Raw genomic sequence first — 23,539 nt, 5'->3', positions numbered from 1 at the left:
AAAAAGAAATAATGGTAAAGGGAATGAAAAAAAGAGCAGTATGCAGTATGCTTTGCAATCTGACTGATACAAATTCTAACATATACTTACCTGCTCATTTAGTTTTAGTCATTCATTAGTCATTCATTTAGTCCCTATATGCTTTTAAAAAATACTGTAACAACATTGTGTGTGTGTGTGTGTGTGTATACCAGGCCTTGAACTCAGGACTCATGTTCTTCAAGGCTTTCTTTCTCATAGCTGGTACTCTAGCACTTGAGCCATGCCTCCAGTTTGGAATTTTGCTAGTTAATTGGAAATGGCAGCTTTTGGATTTTTCTAACTGGGCTGGCTTTGAACTGCATTCTTCCAGATCTCAGATTTCTGTAATCTTGGTTAAGATTACAGGCATACATCAATGCTGCCTGCCTAGTTTAATGCTAGATTTTATGCTACCTATAGTCATATTGAACTAAAATTCCTTGCCTATTTTGATAGTATAAGTTGGCAAAATAGACTAATTTGAAATAATTTTAATATCACAAGTATATGATGGCTGGAGTTCCAGAGAACAGGGAGTTGTCTGCAGATAACCCGCACAGAAGCCACCTGAGGTACCAGTGTCAGACCCGCCGATTGTGACCAACGGAGAAACCCCCAAGCCCGGAACTCAGCCCCATGACAGGAGCCCCAGAGCTACACAGGAGCCCACAGAACACTAGAGCAGAAGACCTGCAAGGAACTGGTGTTGATCCGGAGAGTGCAGAGACAAACCCCAGCTCTCAGAACCTGTACGGAGGCCCCGCCCCCACCCCTCCGGCAGAGGCCAGAGGCCCATCCTGCGGCATGGACCCAACCAAGGCACAGACAGAAGAGAATCACACAGAGCCACCACCGCTCAGCCTAGCCCGCAACCACCCCAACTGAACTCTGATTGCAACAGCAACCGACGACTTACATCACACAGAAACAACTAGCTCCAGGGTGAGTACCCCGCAGGGGACAGTGTATCCCTCAAAGGAGACCAGAGCTGGTGGGAATCCCCAGACCCTGTTGAGAGCTCCACCAGCCCGCAGAGCACACTCAGCTGGCCAGGCTAGAGCAAGAGCGCCCCTGGAAGGGAGCTTAAATGCCCATGCCAGGAACAGCGCCCCTGGGTCAAGACAACCAAAAGTAGAAGAAATTTGAACTGTGTACCCCAGGCTACATAACCTAGGAGGTATACACAGCAGCACAGGCCCAACCGGCGTGCCCCAGGCAGGGGGCTGGGACCAGGGCTGGGGATCCGGTGCCTAAGCAACACAACCAGCTCCTCTCAACTGAAGTCAGAAGCTGAGCATACGCCTCAGCAGAGGGGAGAAAAACAGGGAACTGCACCCCCTGGGAAGCACGCCTGTGACAACAAAACACCTGGGGGCTCAGGACAAGAGAAGCCCAAACCCCACCAGAACCCAACCCATATATTCTAGGCTGGGAATTGGACAACACAGGCCGCCAGCACCTGATAGTAGGCAGGAGCTCAGGCAGGTAAGGTGGCTCAGCAGTATAGTGCTAGTCTTGGGTGCATGAGGCCCTGGAGCTGATTCCTCAGCACCACATAAGCAGAAAGGGCCAGAAGTGGTGCTGTGGCTCAAATGGGTAGGGTGCCAGCCTTGAGCTGAAGAGCTGAGGGACAGCACCCAAGCCCAGAGTTCAAGCCCACAACTGGCCAAAAAAACCCCATCAGGAGCCCATAGCAGACTCCAGTATCTGGGAGAGTGCATCCAGAACATCCGATCTTACCAAGAGCACCCTTAGGAGCAAACAGGAGCAGTCTAGGCTGCTCAACCCTTCCAAAGGCAGGAATTGCCAGTGATCTACAGCAGAGAGCGGAGAATCCTACGTAGGTCAGACCAACAGCTGGAGGTAGGCCCCCAACAGAACCCAGATCAGGTACAGACTCTCTCTACCAATACAGAAACAGCAACCAAGCAAAGACAGACACACCAAAACAAAATTTCAGATTAGTCTCCAATAATCCTTGAATCCCCATGTGAAAATCAGAGAAAAATTACAAGGCTTATCAACACCCAGGATAGAAGTTATTCCCAATAGCCAGCAACCACTCAGGGGAGAGCCCCAGTGGGAGCAAAGCAGGAATAGAAGACAAAAGCTACATCCAAGAGATGCTGGAGGCAATGACTCAAGAAATAAAGCGAGAAATAAACCAGAAATAGAAAGAACACAGGGGCAAACTATCGAAAGAGATGCAGGATCTCAAACACAAGGTACACGCAAAAATAGAGGCAGTACATACCTCACTAAGAAGTGAGATAAATGCCAAAATAGAGGCAGTACATACCTCATTAAGAGGTGAGATCAGTACTTTGAGAACCAACATCGAATCCATAAAGGAGTCCATTTCCTCCATGCAAACCACAATGGAAGCACAGTTAACAGAGTGAACGAAATGGAATGTAGAGTGTCAGACACAGAAGACAGAATATACCAACTGGACCAAAAAATGACAGATATGGAAAAATCACTCAAATTATGCCAAAGGGAAATTCAAGAGCAAGCAGATAGTGCCAAGAAATTTAACCTTTGTATAATTGAGTGGACAAAGGTAAGGAATATCAAAGCAAGGGAATGCAACCAACACCTATTCAACAAGATAATCGGTAAAAAAAATTTCCTCATCTCAAAAAAGAACATCTTATCTACATAACAGAAGCATATAGAACACCTAACAAGCAAGATCCCAGGAGAAACACTTCTAGTCACATTATAGTAAAAATGATAGATCTGAATAATAAGGAAACAATCCTGCATGCAGCAAAAATGAAGAAGGAGCTATACTACAATGGGAAAAAAATCAGAATCACCCCAGATCTCTCCACACAAACACTGAATGCAAGAAAGGCCTGGGAAAGTACCATGCCAGCCCTGAGAGCGAATAACTGCCAACCCAGACTGATATACCCGGCAAAGCTAGCATTCACAGTTGATGGAGAGCTGAAAATTTTTAATAGCAAAGAAAAACTAATGAATACATAAACAGTAAGCCAGCATTACAAAGAATACTAAGAGGGAGGCCACAACCTGAAGAAAGCAACCAGGAACTGGGACCTGCACCCAGACATTAATCGAAGTCTAATTGAGCAAGCACAGGAGGAAAGGAAAGAAGAAAAACTGAGGAAAACAGGGAATGACAGGGACCACAACGCATCTCTCTATACTATCTCTTAATATTAATGGGCTTAATTCGCCAATAAAAAGAAAAAGAACTGCAGATTGGATCAGAAAACATGACCCATCCATCTGTTTCCTTCAGGAGACCCACCTCTCAGCCAAACATACAAACAAACTCACAGTAAAGGGTTGGAAAAAGATCTACCAATCAAATGCCCCCAGTAAGAAAGCATGTGTGGCTATCCTGATATCTGACAAAATAAACTTTTCATTAAAATCAATACAGAAAGACAAGGACAGACACTACATATTAATACAGGGAACAATCCAAGAGGAGGATATTACCATAATCAATTTATATTTCCCAAACATTGGTGCACCCAGATATGTTAAGCAAATACTCTCAAACTTACAGAATAAAATAGATCCCAATACGATAATACTAGGAGACTTTAACATACCACTCTCACCAAAGGACAGGTCTACCAACCAGAGGATTGGCAAAGAAGCTACCGAATTAAGTGAGGCAAAAACAATTCTAGGGAATAAAGACAACATGGGAGGGATATCCATGCCGAACTTCAAACTCTACTATAGAGCTATAATAACAAAGACAACATGGTACTAGCACAAAAACAGACCCGAAGACCAATGGAATAGAAGATCCAGAAATAAATCCACAGGCCTACAGTCAGCTGATATTTGACAAAGGAGCCAAAGACATACAATGGAAGAAACACAGCCTCTTCAACCACTGGTGCTGGGAGAACTGGGCGGCCACATGCAGAAAACTAAAAGTGGACCCCAGCCTATCACCATGCACCAACATCAACTCAAAATGGATTAAAGACCTTAACATTAAACCTGAATCTTTGAAACTACTGCAGGACAGAGTACGAGAGACACTTGAACTAATAGGCACAGGAAGGAACTTCCTGAACAGAGTCCCAGGGTCACAACAAATTGGAGAGAGACTCGACAGATGGAACTACCTTAAAATAAAAAGCTTCTGCACAGCTAAATCTATCGCAACCAAGCTAGAAAGACAACCAACTAATTGAGAAAAAATATTTACCAGCAATATATCAGACAAGGGGTTAACATCTTGCATACACAGGGAACTCAAGAAACTAATCCCTCCCAAACCTAACAAATCAATTACTAAATAGGCAAGGGAACTAAAGAGGGACTTCTCAGATGAAGAAATAAAAATGGCAAAGAAACACATGAGGAAATGTTCACCATCCCTGGTTGTGAAGGAAATGCAAATAAAGATAACCCTGAGATACCCTAGTCAGAATGTCCCACATCCACAAGTCAGCCAATGACAAATGCTGGAGGGGATGCAGAGAAAGAGGAACCCTATTACACTGCTGGTGGGAATGTACACCTATACAACCACTTTGGAAAGCAGTCTGGAGGGTCTTCAGAAAGCTAAAGATTGACCTTTCTTATGACCCAGTCATACCACCTCTAGGCATCTACCCTCAACAACAGGAACCAATATACAAGGACACATGCACTTCCATGTTTATTGCAGCACTGTTCACAATAGCTAGGATATGGAAACAACCCAGATGCCCCACCACAGATGAATGGATCCAAAAATTGTGGTATCTATACACAACGGAATATTATGCAGCCATTAGAAATGACAAAATAATGGCATTTGCAAGGAAATGGATGGAGCTGGAAGAAATCATGTTGAGCGAGGTAAGCCAAGAGCAAAGAGACAAACGGTACATGGTCTCCCTGATAAGTGGATGTTAAATCCAAAATGTTAGGTGATACGACAAAATTAACAGGACTTAAGAAACAAAGAACTTCCACTCATCTGGTCGAACCACTACTAAATAACCCCATGCTGCTGATCACATGTATGGTATATATGTGTATACCGTTATATGTTATAGACCGTGATAAACAATTTGCTCCAGGAAAGTTAGAATGAGTTTGTGACTTTAAATGAGCATCATTATCCCACAATACTGTAAAATTTGGGAAATTATGTAATCACTTAATCACAATTAAAAAAAAAAAAAACCAGAAAACTAGAAGTGGTGCTTTGGCTCAAGAGGTAGAGCATGAGCCTTGAGCTGAATTGTTCAGGGACAGCTCCCAGGCCTATTGCTCAAGCCCCACGGCTGACCAAAATAAAAGATCTTTCATGCGATTATTTCTAACATATTTATAAGATTATGTCTTTGTTGCCTTGTATGTCCCTCCCCCATGGTACAACCCCTGCTTTCACTATATATGATGTTGGTATATGTGGAGAGGAAGGGAAAAAACAAATTGTTAAAACAGGGATACAGGAGGACCCATTGCAACAATGAGATGTACAAGTCGTTATGTCGAAAAACGAACTTTACAACTTTGGTGGGGGGGATGGGGGAGAGGATATGAAGGTATGGGAAGGAGAAACAAAGGAGGAGGATACAATGCTTGATAAGAAATGTGCTCATTATCTTACCCATGTAATTGTGACCCCTCTGTACAGTATTTTCACAATAAAAAAAAGAAGTATATGATAATGTTGATTTTTAAATGCTTTTGCATGTTTTATCTCAATTATTGTTACTAAATAATTTCTTTAAAATATCTTTTACTGGGGCTGGGAAGGTGGCTCAGTGGTAGAGCGCTTGCCTTGCATGCCTGAGGCCCTGGGTTCAATTCCTCAGCACCACATAAGCAAAAAGAAAAAAACTGGAAGTGGTGCTGTGGCTCAAGTGGTAGAGCGCTAGCCTTGAGCTGAAAAGCTGAGGGACAGCGCCCAGGCCCAGAGTTCAGGCCCCACGACTGGACCCCCCCAAAAAAACAAACAAACAAACAAAAAATATCTTTTACTGTCCTATTAATATCTAATAGATTAATCTGAATTAATGAATCAATCATTATATACTGAGAAATATGGATACTGGCACTGAGAAAAGTTTCTGCTCATCATTAACCCCAAAACATAACTAACTCATCAAATATAGATTACTTAAGAATTCATTGGCTTATTTTATAAAATTATTAAGAACATTTAAAATTACCTTTGAGGCTGGGTGCTGGTGGCTCACACTTGTAACCCTAGCTAGTCAGGAGTCTGAGACCTAAGAATCATGGTTCAAATGTATCAAAGTGGTAGAGTGCTAGTCTTAAACAAAAAGAATTCAGGAATAGCACCCAGGCCCTGAGTTCAAGCTCCATGGCCAGTCAAAAAAAGAAAAAAATCAACTTTGAAATAACAAAATTAGAGTACAATTAAGCTAATTATTATTTTTTGAGAAAAAGAAAACTAAGTACAAACTTCTGTGAGAAATGGGCAAAGAGCATAGAAGATTTTTTTCCCTTTCTAACGAAGTTAACCATCTCAAAATTATTTCTCATAAACTGAAGATCATTATTTGGCAAACTATCATAATCAACAAACTACTTAAATTTCATTTTCATTGCCTGGTAAAATTAGTATAAAAACAATGAAATTAATATTTTCTAAGCAAAAACATTAATATTGTTTGATTAGCTATAAGATCTTGCAGGTGAAGTTTACTAGTTCTTATGTTAAATAAAATGCATTTCTCTGATTACTGATGGAGAAATTTATAAAAACTAGTCTCAAATATCAAGATTTAATCTTAATTTTCTTAAAGAATATGTTATAAAACCTTATGACTATGAAATATGGTATATTCACACATTCATTAAGGAAATCAGAGCTTTTGTTATAAACAAGTATATTCTATAATGCACATTCATCTAAGAAAGGACAATATGCTCATAAAATGACTTGGAATAGCATTCTGTGGGTCACAATTTGGGTAGAAATTTTAAAGTATATCTACCATGAATACTAAAATATTTATATTTGAAAACAGATATAACCAGATGCTGGTAGATTAAGCCTGCAGTCCTGAGATGTGGGGCTGTGGTCCAAAGTCAGCTGAGGCAGAAAAGTTTGTGAGACTCTGATCTCCAATTAACCACCAAAAAGGCCCAAAGGGGAGCTGTGTTGGTTAACTGGATAATAGAGTTTCAGACTTTCCTGCCTAGGCTAGCTTCAAACTGCAATCTTCAGATCTCAGCCTCCTCAGTAGTTAGGATTTCAGGTGTGAACCACCAGCACCCAGGTGTGTGTTAGCTATCTCTAGATTTTGCTGAGTAAGGCCTAAGAATTAGTCTCTAGAATACAATCAAGTATAATGTTAAATATACTTCACAGGGTGAATTATGTTACAGCTATTAGAATAAAATCCTTATTATTGGAAGGAAAAGTTAATTTGTTTCTCCATCCTCTTATTTTTCTCTTTATATGTTCTAAATTTGCTATAATGAGTACAGAGAGGGGAAAAATGAATGAGTTGTATATTGGATAACTCTGTAAGATATTCTTCCCCTGCTCCAAGTTTTTCCATCTAAAGATCAGTTTAAAAATCCTATTTTCAGGGCTGGGAAGGTGGCTCAGGGGTAGAGTGCTTGCCTGGTATGCATGAGGCCTGGGTTACATTCCTCAGCACCACATAAGCAGAAAAAGCCAGAAGTAGTGCTATGGCTCAAGTGGTAAAGTGCTAGCCTTGAGCTGAAGAGCTAAGGGATAGTGTCCAGGCCCAGAGTTTGGGCCCCACGACCATTAAAAAAAAAAAATCCTATTTTCATTGCTTCAATTTTCCAAGTAATTCTTTAATCATTTGAAATTAATTGTGTATATTATGAATGTTTAAATTTACTGTTTTCTCAAATAGCCCACCAATTAATATCTGTTGAAATATATAGATTCATAAAGTATGATACAATCCTAGAAGTTAGAGGCTGAGGTTGGAAGACTGAGGGTTTAAAGCCAGTGTGTGCTATATATATAGCGACATACCGCTTACTATAAAATGTATATATTCCATGAATTTTGTAATATTTCATTACAGGATACTAATTTCATATGCACTGGGATCTGCCTAAGGCCTATCTTTTTTTTATCCCCACATAGCTCTTATTCTTAGTTGGGCACTGATGGCTCATGCCTGTAATCCTAGCTACTAAGGAAGCTGAGATCTGAGGATCACAATTTAAAGCCAGCCAAGCAGGAAAGTCCCTGAGACTCCTATCTCCTATAAACTGCTCAGGAAACCAGAAGTGGCACTGTGGCTCAAGTGGTAGAGTGCTTGCCTTGAGCTGAAGAGCTTGGGACAGCGCCCAGGCCCAGGGTTCAAGCCCAATGACCGACAAAAACAGAAAAAAATAGCTCTTATTCTTGAATCAATAATATCATTTTCAATACCATATATTTTAGTACTTAGTCTTTGGAGATATAGTCAAATGTGTCAACTTAGTGCCTGACATTGAGTAAATCTCTTAGCCTCATCTGTAAAATAGTACTGTTAAAACTAGCAAATAGTGATCTTATAAGACCCAACACAAACGTCTATGAAATAAATAAAATGGATTAAAGTGTTATGAGCATGATACATCTTTAATTTATCTGAAATTCTAACATCTATTTCCCTTATCTCTGAGTTTTTGCAAATTGTCCTTTTTCTTTCCTGAGTCTCCAATCTTCATTTGTAAATTGTTCACTCAATCTTTTAAGACTTACTTCAGTTGTCCAATCTGTATTCGTTATGTATTTCACTGGAGAATACTCAGCATATAGTAATGTGGAATGTTTCTGTACTTAAAGGTTTGCTTTCTGACCTAAATTTTATATCTGATGAGAAGAAATATTTTTTATGCCTTCAATGTCTCGTCATCTTCCCTCACTAGCAGCACATACCCCTTTCACTGAAGCAATTAATTTGCTGATATATTCTTCATTAAGAATTGCATGAATTATCACCAGTTAAGAATTAAGTATACATATTAAATAACTTTTAAATATGTTAAGGAAAACAAATAACACTTGTTATATATTTTGTAAGTTATAAAAATCAACATCAGGGCTGGGAAGGTGGCTTAGTGGTAGAGTGCTTGCCTTGCATGCATGAGACCCTGGGTTCGATTCCTCAGCACTACATAAGCAGAAAAAAAAAAGCCAGAAGTGGTGCTGTGGCTCAGCTCTTCAGCTCAAGGCTAGCACCCAGGCCCAGAGTTCAGGCCCCATAACTGGATCACAAAAAAAAAAAAAAAAAAAAAAAATCAACATCAAATCTTCATATATCACTGACTACTTAAATAATCTGGGATCATACTGCCTAGATGAATAATTTGAAGACATGTTATCAAAAAGTTTATGCCAAAATTTGCTTGTAATTACTGACAGTGTTACTGTATCTTGGAAAAGGTAACAGAGTCAAAATTTTTAAAGTTGCACAATTTACTTCAGATGGTGTGTGTCCCTAAATTCTCCTCTTCAGGATTCCAAATAATGTGTCATAGTACATTTGGTATGAAGTAATTCACACCAAATGAGAATTAACAATCTATTTTGAACTGATGATATGATCCAAAAATAAAAAACACATTTTTTAAAAAGGACATAACTAAACTCATGCCAAAAATAAAAACAACCTTACTAATGACCTAGAAAGGAACATTTTGAGGGGATTTTATTCTTTTTCATATTCTACCTAACTGCTTGTACTCATTCTGGAACAAATGCAAAGGGACTTTTGTTTCCAGTAAAAGGATCCTGGTGGCTCACGCCTGAAATCCTAGCTATTCAGAGGGCTGAGATCTGAGGATTGCGGTTCAAAGCCAGCCAGGGCAGGAAAGTCCGTGAAACTCATCTCCAATAAACCACCAGAAAACTGGAAGTGGCGCTGTAGTTCAAGTGGTAGAGCGCTAGCCTTGAGCTGAAGAGCTGAGGGGCAGCACCCAAACCCAGAGTTCAAGCCCAGCAACTGACCAATTTTAGTCTTACAATTTTAGTTAGTACCTAGTACATAAGTATAAAATAGCCAGAGTTCCCACGACTTCTACGCATTTGAGAATCCTTTAAAAGTCATATGGAGTAGATATTAAACATTTTTAATCTGACTATAAAAACTAAATTAATTATATTTTGGTCCACTTAAAATGACAAATGGGAAAATATCTGAGCAAAAAGAAAAAAAAATTTAAAACAGTGATTCAAAGTAGGAGTGTTAGCTACTTTACCTTATTGCTTTACTTCTCCATTCAATATTAAACACAAAAACCTAGGTGCCGTATGCGTTTTAAAAAGAAGCCCAGGGCTGGGAAGGTGGCTCCGTGGTAGAGCGCTTGCCTTGCATTCCTGAGGCCCTGGGTTCGATTCCTCAGCACCACATAAGCAAAAAGAAAAAAGCCGGAAGTGGCGCTGTGGCTCAAGTGGTAGAGCGCTAGCCTTGAGCTGAAGAGCTGAGGGACAGTGCCCAGGCCCAGAGTTCAGGCCCCATGACCGGACCCAAAAATAAAATAAAATAAAATAAAAAGAAGCCCATAAAACTCAGATTTGCATTTTTAACAAAAGCCAAGTGTGGCATAAAGTTTCCTAAATACTATCCCTATGATTATCCTTTGGATAGAAAAGATTTTGTACCTGAAGATTGATCTCTGCCTCATAGAAGGTTAGGCACGAACAGTAATGTCGATCTGAGTCAATATCTGTTAAGACCACCACAAAGAATGTTGGCTGTTTCCTCTCTTTGGACAGCTGCCATCCACCAGGCTGACAAAACTAAATGGGAAAGAAAACAGTTGTTACATTTTAAAAGTAAGATAAAAGTTATTATTCCTTAATAAATGCTTCTCTATATTTAAAACTGAGCTCATATGGTATACCACATCAACGAACACTGAAAACAAATTCATGTACAGATTTATAATGTAAAAATTTTTTTACCAATCAAGATGTTCCATAGAAGCCAATCTTTGACATTTCTTTTTTTTTGGGGGGGGGGGGCTGGGGGGGGTCCGGTCGTAAGGCCTGAACTCTGGGCCTACTGTCCCTCAGCTCTTCAGCTCAAGGCTAGCACTCTCCCACTTGAGCCATAGCGCCACTTCCGGCTTTTTTCTTTTTGCTTATGTGGTGCTGAGGAATTGAACCCAGGGCCTCATGCATGCAAGGCAACCACTCTACCACTGACCCACCTTCCCAGCCCCCATTCTTTGACATTTCTGAGACCTTACATTGTCATATATAGGGACAACAATACTTTAAAGTACTTTAATTCTATTATGAGAAAAATAGGATATAATGCAAACAATATGTATCATTGATTTAAAAAAATTATTCTAGAAACTTTCTCAACAATCTCAGGAAGCTTTGATTCATTACAATGAAAAAGACATTTTATTCATCAACAGAGAATACATTCTGGATGATAAAGCATATTTTAATAACTTTCAAAGAATAAAGGTCATATAATGTTTGCACTCAGATCATAATGGAATTAAATTTGAAATCAGTAACCCAGAGCTCAAAATTACAAATACTTAAAAGTTAAACAATGTACCTCTAAATGACATGTGAGTGAAAAACAAAAATTCAAGAGAAACATTTTTTTAAACCAACAAAATGAAAATGAAATCTGTCAAAACTTATGGAAAGCAGTTGAGTAATGACGTTAAATACTTTTTGAATATTGGCTGTTCTACTGGATATCTAATTTTATAATCCCTATTAAAGTTTCTCATCAAGTTTCAAAAAATAAAGTCTTTTTTTTTTTTTTTTGGTCAGCCATGGGGCTTCAACTTGGGCTTGGGTGCTGTCCCTGTGCTCTTCAGCTCAAGGCGAGCTCTCTGCCTCCTGAGGCACAGTGCCACTTCTGGTTTTCTAGTGGTTTATTGGAGATAAAAGTCTCACAGACTTTCCTGCCTGGACTAGCTCAGCCTCCTGAGTAGCTAGGATTACAGGCGTGAGCCACAGGCGCCCAGCTTTAAAGTCTATTTTTAAAATGTTTTTTTTAAAAAAAGGTATCTTGATAAACAGTATTGCTCAGTATAGATACAAAAGAAACAGGAATGGGTTTGCCAATATATCAACCCTCTGTGCCAGATTGCCTTCCTTTTTATCACTCTGCTTAATAATTAGTTACTTACCCTATCAAGATTTGTTTCCTTATCTATCTAAAGAGAAGACTAATATCTACCTGATAAGTACACAAGTTAAGAATGTTTGCATTTAGAATAGCCCCTGGCACATAGTTTAGTGGATATAAACAGTATTTATGATTATTACCTACTCTTTTGACATGTTTTCCCCTTCTTATATAGACCTTTTCCAAAATCTGTCCTTCCATGTTTTTGTCTATAGACATTAGAATGGTAAGATTTAATGATTCTACCTGGATAATGAAAGTTTACCATATGAATTTAAGTAGATGCCATAAAGAATATTGAAAAGAACCGCAAGAAAGGCTTAAATGAAATTTTTATTACAATTTTATTTTTAATAATTCACTTAAATATTTACTGAGCACTTAAATATCTTTTTTTTCCTACCAAATGGTCTTTGAAAGTTCCCCATTATTCTAGTTACTCCAAATCAAACAATTGCTAGCTCCTCTCCTTTGTTCTAAAACCATTCTTAATAGCTTTTGAGCGCCCAGGCCCAGAGTTCAGATCCCACAACCAACAACAACAGCAAAAAAAGTTTGGGGGGGGGGGGGGCGGGGAGGAGATGGGAAGGGATGGGAAGGGGAAACAAAGGAGGAGGCAACAATGGTTGATAAGAAATGTACTCATTACCTTGCCCATGTAATTGTAATCCCTCTGTACAGTATTTTCACAATAAAAAATTAAAAAAGAAAAGAAATTACTATTTGTTGAGTACTAGCACAGTATTGAAAGAAATACCCTTAACTCTCTACAATGCTACCAAATACTCTTTGCTTATCTTTTCTCTCCCATAAGCTAAATATTTATATTTACAAAATATGAAACAGTACCTGTTTTCTCTCAATGTACGAAAATACATTTCATAAAAACACAGTACTTGTGTTCGTATCTAATGATTTTTATTTATTTTTATTTAAAGGTGACATACAGAGGGAATACAGTTACATAAGTAAGGAAATGAGTATAATTTTTGTCAAACATTGTTACCCTCTCCCCCATTTTCTCCTGCTATCCCTTCCTCCTGGCCCAGACTCCCCTCCTGACCAAGCTGTAAAGTTCATTTCCAACATAGTGTCTTATGAGTATCACAGTTGCATTGGTTCACCCTTTGTCTTTTGTCTCACCATTTCATTATTCCCCTTCACTTCCCCAAATCAGGTAAATATAAGTACAAGACACAGGGTACCAAAATCAAAACAGTGACAACAGGGGATAAGCCAAAGAGGAAAACAATGAAGGAGAAAAGAAATTACTTCAAACAGCACACTAAGGGGGAGGACCCTCCTGTTTCCATATATTGTAGTTCATTTTGATTAACATCATTTTATAAGGTCATATGTACATATCTATTGAGCTACTGTGATCCTCTGCTAGAACTATCCCAGACATACAAATTATTAATAATGAGGGAAAACAGGAAGCCTATGTTTCTTTTGGGTCTGGCTTACTTAAAATGACTTTTTCCAAGTCTTTACATTTCCTTACAAATGGGGCAATGCCATTCTTTCTGATGGAAGCATAAAATTCCATTGTGTATATATACCACATTTTCTTGGTCCGTTTATTCACTGAGTGGCACCTGGGTTGATTCCGTGTCTTAGCTATGGTAAATAATGCTGCAATGAACATAGTTGTACTGGTAGCTTTAGTATGGCCTTGTTACCAAATGACCACAAACAAAGTTTTTATTTAAAATAAGTATTTTTAAAATTCCTAAAATGTAAACAAATAGATTTCAAGTAGATTAAACCATATAAATGAAACTTTTGTAGTCTTTAATAATCAGTGGAAGTATAAAAGTAGAGACTAAAACATATAAAATCTGTTATTTTAGGGAGAATAAATGTTAACAGGTATCTAACTTTGGCTTAAACTATTTGGGTACAACTAGGGAGTTAAACAGGCTTACAATAAAATCATAAATGTCTTTCAAAGGAGAACAAATGACAAAACTCATTATGTATAGCCAAAATGCATTATGTATAGGCATGAAATTGGAACAAGGTAACTTGATGGGACTGTTTTGGAAGGTAGGAGTGGTAGTGGCAAATAATAGGAGGGATGGCTTAGATCAAGATGCATGGACATGTTAAAATGAAATTCCCTATACAACTAGATGATGCTAGCTTTTAAATCTTTAAAAATAACATAGAGAGCCGGGCGCTGGTGGCTCACGCCTGTAATCCTAGCTACTCAGGAGGCTGAGATCTGAGGATCGCGGTTCAAAGCCAGCCCGGGCAGGAGAGACCGTGAGACTCCTATCTCCAATAAACCACCAGAAAACCGGAAGTGGCACTGTAGCTCAAGTGGTAGAGCACTCACCTTGAGCTGAAGAGCTGAGGGACAGCGCCCAGGCCCAGAGTTCAAGCCCCATGACCGACCAAAATAAATAAATAAATAAATAAATAAAAATAACACAGAAAAAAATATCTTGTTACTTTTTTGCAATAAACTCCCTTTTATTTTCTAAAATGAGTCCCATAATCAAAAGGAAGGTGTTTGAGCTTGAATTAAAAAACTCATAAAATCACCAGCACTGGTGGCTCACACATGTAATCCTCCCTCAGGAGGCTGAGATCTGAGGATCACAGTTCAAAGCCCGGATCTCCAATTAACCACCTAAAAACCAGAAGTGGAGCTTGGCTCTAAGTGGCAGAATGCTAGCCTAGAGCAAAAAGCTCAGGGACAATACACAGGCCTGAGTTCAAGACCCACAACCAACAAAAAGTAATAATAGTAAATAAAATAAAAATTATACCAACATCACCAATTCTACTATCAGCAGTCATTTAACAAATTGCTCCTCTAATACAAAGTGTATCAATTCTATGAATTGATAGTAAATAATCACATTCATGTAGAAGTCTGTCATTCAGTAGCTGATTAGTATGTTTGGTAAATGTTACTAAAAGCTATCCATTGGAGATGATGACTGTTATTTTCACAAAATTTTAAATTACACATTTTCATAAAGGGAAATAAATTTATTTTAGTTATATGTCCCTTATAATGCTATTAAGTAGTTGTGTGTTTGGGCTGGGATGGTGGCTTAGTGGTAGAGTGCTTGCCTTAAGCTGAGGAGCTGAGGGACAGCGCCCAGGCACAGAGTTCAAGCCCCATGACTGACAAAATGAAAATAAAAATAAAAATAAATGTTGTGTGTTGATACTAACATTGTAGAAACAAAAGCAACAATAGGCAAAGTAGTAGTGTATTGACAGAAATCAAAACATTGACAATTACTATATATCTATATATCTATTTCTGACTTCCCAAATTGGAGTTACCTGCTACAGAAATAATAAATAACAAAGAAACTTTTTTGTTGTTGTTGGTCATGGGGCTTGAATTCTGGGCCTGAGTGCTGTCCCTCAGCTCTTCAGCTCAAGACTACCACTTGAGCCACAGCACCACTTCCAGTTTTCTGAGTAGTTTATTGGAGAGAAGAATCTCCCAGACTTTCCTGCCCAGGCTTGCTCTGAACTGTGATCCTCAGATTTCAGCCTCCTGAGTAGCTAGGATTACAGGAGTGAGCCACCAAATGCCTGGCACAAAGAAACTTTTATAAGCAAATTGATCTATTAATTAGAAAAGCAACTGGATATTTTGCTACTTGAAACTAGAAAATGCAACTCAGTTTTATTATTTTGGGGGAGGGGGGTAGTACTGGCATTGGGGCTTTCTGCTTATTTAGGCAAGCACTGTACCATCTATCTAAGCCATGCCTTCAACTCTTTTTGATATAGTTATTTTTCAGATAGGTTCTATAGGTTTTCCTGGGCCAGCCCAGATAAAACCAGCCTCCTATTTATGCCAGGGTGATGGGCATATACCATCATGCTCAGCTAATTAGGTGACATGAGTATTGTATACTTTTTGCTTGGTGGTCCTAGAAACACTATCTTCCTGATCTATGATTCTTTTTTTTTTTTTTTTGGTCCGGTCGAGAGGCCTGAACTCTGGGCCTGGACGCTGTCCCTCAGCTCTTCAGCTCAAGGCTAGAGCTCTACCACTTGAGCCACAGCACCACTTCCGGCTTTTTTCTTTTTGCTTATGTGGTGCTGAGGAATCGAACCCAGGGCCTTGAGCATGCAAGGCAAGCGCTCTACCACTGAGCCACCTTCCTAGCCCTTGATCTATGATTCTTAAGTAGGTGGGATTATAGGTGAGGACCACAATACTCAGAAGAAATAACTGTAATATGTAAGCTATTTTCATTGCTTTGTACACACTGACAATATAAAAACAATTTAGATTTTTTAATATATTACAAAATACAAGTATATAAGGAACTTAACAGAATAAGAAAATGACCAGAAGATTATTGTGATTAAATTGAATGATCTCTCAAAGATGACAGAGTACAAAGGTTCTTTGGTAATTCTGAATGCCTTCATTCATATTCATAAATTCATAGCTTACTGACCTGTGTTTTATAATGATAAAAGAGTATGTACAACCCTTAAATTAAAAAATGTATTTTTGTAAAAAAAATTATAAAGGTGATACATAGGGGGTTACAGTTACATAAGTCAGGTAAAGAATACTGTTTTTGGATAGTGTCACCCCTTCCCTTGTTCTCTCCTAGTTTTTCCCTCAATAAAGCTTCTGAGAAAATTCCTTCAACTAATAGAAAATAATAAACATGTAACATCCAGAAGGAAGTACAAGTTTAGGTTGTAAGATCTCTTTAATTACTTAGCATCATTTTCCTTAGCTTTCATTACACTAGGAATTCTGTGATAAAAAGATACTAACCTTAATACATTTGGGGAACTCCAAGGATCATTTTTCAAATTAATATGACCTCAACTAAGAGAGTAAATGGTAATATGGCTCAAGTGATGGACCATCATCATCTGCCTTGAACAAAAAAACTAAAGCAATATCTCAAGTCCTGAGCTCAAACCCTAGTACCAGGACCAAAATAATGCTTTAAATATTTATTTTGAAAGAGGGTAATTCAAAGTACTAAAAGGAACAGTCCTAACCTGGAGTTATAAATATCTACTTTCAAATTCACTGTATCATAGATTAAGCAATAATAGAATTTGGATATCAGGATATGACCTCAGTATCTAATAAGAAGTACTCCTAATAGGATTTGTACTTGAAAGTAAAATGCTAGCTGGCTCAGTCATTTGAATTCTTAACTGAAAGAATGTTGAGGAAGTAATAAACAATGAGAAAGTAGACAGTACAATTTTTGAACCTGGGCTTGAGTCACATTTCTGACAGGAATGTGAGAAAATGTTTAGACAGCTGAGAACAAAGCAGCCATTAAAAGACAGTAAACAGAATGATAGGCATTAAACAAACAGGATAAATTCAGAACTCTACTCTCCTACGTGTCTTTACTGGCAAACAGGAAAAAAAATGCTTTCACAGGTGTAAAGCCTAAAATATTTAGAACTGATTGTCATAACTGATGAACTGACATTTACCTTCCTTTCTTCAGGTTTATAATGACATCAGTGAACAAACTATACAATCTGACAAAATATTATTTTCATACGTGCATTAGTGGATATAAAACAACTCATATTTTTGAGGACTATCTTGACCTCATCATTTCATATAAATCATGCCAATGAAAATATTACAATGTTTCTAGGAATAACCAACAAGAGGATTCCTTCTCAGCATATTACATATACTTGTTCATCTTCAGTTTAACACTTTGATATAACTTCACAAATGATATTCAAGATTACAAGGTTAGAACTGCCAAATGTTATGTTGCAAAACTCTCATGCTGATCTATTACAAACTGTTTACTTGCTTATTTTATTGCCCAAATGTACAAAGTAAGATTATTTACAAACAATCCACATATCGTCAAACACAAGTGCAAATACAAAGACCTCATCTTCACAGACACTTTTTATAAGTAATCATAATTCAGGACTTACTTTATAAACAATGACATCAAAGCTGAAATGTTAAGGTCATATAGATAGTGTGTGACTTTATCTAGTCTGTATCTTCAGGATTTGTGCATTTTCCTGTTATATCATTTTTAAAATCATCTTTTGAGTATTATTTTGTTTGTATAAACTCATGGTGGGAAAAATTTTCATACAATTAAAATGAAGTAAACTTTGTACTGTATTACTGTGTTACATTTCCTTACATCTATCTATCTTTGGAGGTAGGCGGACATTGTGTGTGTGTGTGTGTGTGTGTGTGTGTGTGTGTGTGTGTGTGTGTGTGTGTGTGTGTGTGCGCGCACGCGCGTGTGCATACTTTTTTTTTTTGGCCAGTCCTAGGGCTTGAACTCAGTGCCTGGGCATTGTCCCTGAGTTTCTTTTTGCTCAAGGCTAGCACTCTACCACTTGAGCTACAATGCCATTTCCAGCCTTTCCTATTTATGTGGTACTGTGGAATTGTACCCAGGGTTTCATGAATGCTAGGCAAGCACTCTACCACTAAGCCAAATTCCCAGCCTGGACAGGTATTATTTTTTATATAAAAAAGAATACATATTATATATAATTATATGTAGCTATGAGATCTCTTTTTATTTTCTTTAGCATGTAAATTTTCATATGACATTACCTTTTCTCTATGTATTTTTGTGACAGGATCTAATATGTAACTCAAGCACTGGGATTATAGGTGTTCACACTGCACCTGGCAATAATTTATTTTTCAGCAATTATAGTGCCAACATATATGTATATAAAGTGCCATAATCTAGCCAATTCCCTATTGCTAATAGTTTAGGATGTTTCCCATGTTTTATAACCAATGTTGAAATAAGCATAACACTAATCTTTATAGATATTTTTCTTAGGAGAGCTATACTCTGACTAAAGAAGACTTGATTTTTTAAGTAAATGAACAAAACTTTAGGACATTGAAGTCTGTGTCAAGGGAGAATAAGCAATGTGAGCAATGTGTTTTATCGTTTACATACATACTTTTCAAAGTTCAAAGAAAATATAGTAGGCGTAAGAATTTCAAAGGAAAGCTGTTTTATTTTCAAAAATTTTGCTATTGTCTGCTCATAGTATCCAAACAAACTCAAACACTGTTTGAATTAAGATTCTGTTTCACTGATATGTAAAAAAAACACAATAGTTTTCTACTGCTATCAGAAATATACTATTAGAAAAAAATAAATCATATTTGTAATTTTAATATGCCATCAGAAACAGAAAAAGCCAACTTATCAAGCTTTGAATTTTAACATATTGGTCCCATGAACAGCTATACACATAAGTTTTTATTTTTTTTATTTTGATCTTTTTAGTTTTTATCGGTCATAGGGCTTGAACTCTGGGCCTGGACACTGTCCCTGCACTCTTCAGATCAAGACGAGCACTCTACTGCTTGTGCCACAGCACCACTTCCGGTTTTCTAGTGGTTTACTGGAGATAAGAGTCTCACGGTCTTTCTTTTTTTTTGGGGTCCGGTGGTGTGGCCTGAACTCTGGGCCTGGACACTGTCCCTCAGCTCTTCAGCTCAAGGCTAGCGCTCTACCACTTGAGCCACAGCGCCACTTCCGGCTTTTTTCTTTTTGCTTATGGGGTGCTGAGGAATTGAACCCAGGGCCTCATGCATGCAAGACAAGCGCTCTACCAATGAGCCACCTTCCCAGCTCCAGTCTCATGGTCTTTCCTGCCCAGGCTGGCTTTGAACTGTGATCCTAAAATCTCAGCCTCCTGAGTAGCTAGGATTACAGGGAGAGCCACTGGTGCCCGGCCACGTAAGGTTTTAAATACACAAATTTCAAGAGGCAACTCCAGATAGAAAAGCATTTGGAATATATTTTAAGCTTTAAGCATTAAAAATAGAAACTAAGAACAAAAATAATTGAAAACCAATTACAAATTTAAAATAATTCCAAGATGAAGAAAGCAAAAGTTATTAATGACTTTGAATTAAGCATGGCAGATAAAGCAAATGTTTTACCTCCAACACCTTCTGAACATGTAATAAAAATAAAATTAAAAATTTAAGTAGCAGGGCTGGGAAGGTGGATCAGTGGTAGAATGCTTGCCTTGCATGCATGAGGTCCTGGGTTCGATTCCTCAGCACCACATAAGCAGAAAAAGCCACAAATGGCGCTGTGGCTCAAGTGGTAGAGCGCTCGCCTTGAGCTGAGGGACAGCGCCCAGGCCCAGATATCAGGCACCACAACCGAGACAGACAGACAGACAGACAGACAGACAGACAGACAGACAGACACACACACACACACACACACACACACACACACACACACACACACATTGTAGCAAATACATGGAAAAGGAAATTACAACAGTTTTAAAATTGTCACAAGATTTGAAGCCATAAAACTAGTCTGCATAACAAATTCCTACAAAATATAAGGAATGTAGGAACCAAATATGTATGAAAGCCAATATGAAAGAAAAGCCCAACCACAAAAGAAATTTTAGTAGCCTTAAGGTTATGCAAAGAGAGGCAAAAACAAATAAAAACATGTTTAAACATGAGTAGAAAAAGAAATTAAAAATACAAAAGTTCAATTAGCTGGGTGTGGTGGCACATATTGTAATCTCAGCACTTGGGAGGCGCTTGATGAATCAACTAGTTAATCAATAAAAGTTCTCCTTAAAATTAAGGACACATTGGTGTATTTTTCTATAACTATTTTTTAAGAGTGTTGGAGATCAAAAACAAGTATACTTTCATTGAGCTACAAACCCAAACCTATTTTTCTTTTAAAGATTTATGTCTTTCTTCGTTTTGTTTTTGCAGACCATCTCATTATATATAGCTTAGTCTGTCTTTGTACTTGTGATTAACTAATTGATTCATAAAGTGCTGGAGACTGAACCCAAGGCCCTGTGCAATGCTAAGCACATGTTCTACCACTGAGTCATGTATATACTAAAACAGATATATGGAAATTTAACAGATGTATAGAAAACAAGTCTCACTTGATAATCTCATGGCTCCTACTTTAGGCTATGATTTTGGCAAAGTTATGCAATTTCTTTCTTTTTTTTGGGGGGGGGGTCCAGTCGTGGAGCCTGAACTCTGGGCCTGGGCTCTGTCCCTCAGCTCTTCAGCTCAAGGCTACCACTTGAGCCACAGCACCACTTCCAGCTTTTTTCTTTTTGCTTATGTGGTGCTGAGGAACCGAACCCAGGGCCTCAGGCATGCAAGGCAAGTGCTCTACCACTGAGCCACCTTCCCAGCCCCAAGTTATGCAATTTCTTGAACACAAAATACCTCTTATTTTTTGGGGGGGAGAGGGAGGATTGGGGGGGGGGGCGGGGGGAGGCTGCGAAGGGATGTGAAGGGTAAACAAAGGAGGAGGCTGCAATGCTTGATAAGAAATGTACTCATTATCTTGCCTATGTAATTGTAACCCCTCTGTACAGTATGTTCACAAAAAATAAAAATTAAAATAAAAAAAAGATTATATAAATGGTTAACATACTGTTTGGGAACTATTAAACAATAATATTAAAACTCTGACCAGTCACACAATTGGTATTGAAGTACACTATCAGTATCTTCTTCACTTCTGCTGTTATTATTATTGTTATTGTTATTATATTAGGGAACAGGAGACAGCTGATGAATAAAATAGGCCATTCAGCCTAAGACAGAATGGGTTAGGTAACTGATGGAATTGGGAGCTAATTTGACGAATATCCAGGACATACATATCAATCAGTATTTGCATAAGCAATAGGAATATTGATGGTGAGCCCAGTGTTGATAGTATAGTAATTCAGTCAGGTTACTAAACAATTACTATTTGCCAACCTCAGCTTTAGAAACTGGAAATGCAACAAGAAAAATGAAATATTTAGCTGGGCATAGCGGTGCACACCTGTAATGTCAGCTAAAGTAGAAGTACAAAGATTTTGAGTTTGAAGCCAGCGTAGGCAAAGTAGCAAGATCCCATTTCAAAAACAAAATGCAAAGAAAAGGTCTGAAGTCTTAATGCAAACGGCAGAGTGCTAACGTAACAATACATAAGGCTTTGAGTTTAATTATCAGTACCAGAGCGGGAAGGGGAGGGAAAAGGGAAGGGAAATCCTTGCCCCATTGCAGTTTATTGTCTGGTTGTTTCTGGCTTATTCCAAAAACAATTTTCTTTAAACAAAAGAATTCAATAAAATGCATGGACTTGAAATATGTATGTGGTATATAATAGCTATCTATTCTGTTGACCAGGAAGGAAGCCAGAAGTGGCTACATCTCTTAGGTTAGTGGTGCTATAAAGTTTGAAAAAAGAATGACTTTTTAGGTTATAATGGTATCCTATAAAGAAACCACCAACAAATTAAGTACAAAAACCTCACAGAAACACTTGCAGGAGCCATGCACCAGAGGTTCATGCCTGAAATTCTAGCTATCTGAGGATCATGGTTTGAAGCCAGACTGGGCAAGAAAGTCATTGAGACTCTTAATTCCAATTAACTATACCAAAAAAGCAGGAAATGGAGCTGTGGCTCAAGTGGTAGAACGCTAGCTTTGAGCAAAAAGGCTCAGGGACAGCACCCAGGCCCTGAGTTCAAGCCCCAACCCCTGAACAAAACAGCAAAAACACTTCCTCTGCTCCCCTCCCCCCAAAAACCCTGCAATATAATAATCTTTTGACAACAAAAGATCACATGAAAATAAGTTTGTGTACCAATTCAAGTCACAGCTGAGATTTTAATGGAAAAACAAATGAGATTTTACTGTAAATACTGATTGAAATATGCTACAGTAACTATCACTCTTCAAAACACAGCATACAATATAACTTGGAAAAAAATCAGTATGTATCTAAAGAAATCCATAAAACATAATTCAAGCAGTTCAAAATTTGTTTTAGTTCTCACCAACTTTATAAAGAGGTTTGGTATGAAATGCTAACACCTTTTTTTTTTTTTTGGTAAGACCTGTCTAAACCAGATGAGTATTATTTACCAAAACAGAAGAAAATGTTTTGGTCTGATATGGGCAGCTGGTGAGCTTTAAATTCTATCATCTATCAGTCATCAGAACATTTACTGCTTGTTTACTTAAAGCAGCCTTTCTGAGAAAGGCATTTGCAGAATATTCACTATCTGCTAAATATTATTGTTAGAAACAGCAACTAATTATCTGATTTAATTGTTTATCTCTGTTGAAAAAAATTATAGCAAATAGACCAAAATGTTCTGCAAAAGCTCAATCTAAATGTATCTGGATAACAACACAATGGGTGTTCTCATAAAACTGCAGAGGTAACAAAATTTGGAAAGCAGACTGGAAGAGATAATTATATTATCAAAAATAAAATGTAGGGTTTATTTGGCTCAGGTGGTAGCGTCCCTGACAATGAGTATAAAGCACCAAATAGCAAGTTGGAGTCTTAGTCTCCAATGAAAAAAATACAAAATACAAAACAAAAATAAAAGGACTGGGAATATGGCTT

General features: G+C 38.0%; 1 protein-coding gene across 3 annotated transcripts in view; it reads right to left on the bottom strand.

Moving 5' to 3' along the window:
- Sbf2 (SET binding factor 2) overlaps window positions 1–23,539 on the bottom strand; it is a 306,050-nt gene that overhangs the window by 167,946 nt on the left and 114,565 nt on the right. For all 3 annotated transcript variants that reach the window (XM_042691358.1, XM_042691360.1, XM_042691359.1), the window contains exon 3: window positions 10,625–10,762. In XM_042691358.1, coding sequence (XP_042547292.1) covers window positions 10,625–10,762 — 138 coding nt within the window. The remainder of the gene's footprint in view (window positions 1–10,624; window positions 10,763–23,539) is intronic.

This window comes from Dipodomys spectabilis, unplaced genomic scaffold (assembly GCF_019054845.1).
Source record: "Dipodomys spectabilis isolate Male_0828 unplaced genomic scaffold, ASM1905484v1 ptg000145l, whole genome shotgun sequence".
Lineage (NCBI taxonomy): Eukaryota > Metazoa > Chordata > Mammalia > Rodentia > Heteromyidae > Dipodomys > Dipodomys spectabilis.
The sequence above is the reverse complement of the archived record's forward strand: the minus strand, read 5'-3'. Positions and strand labels throughout refer to the sequence as shown.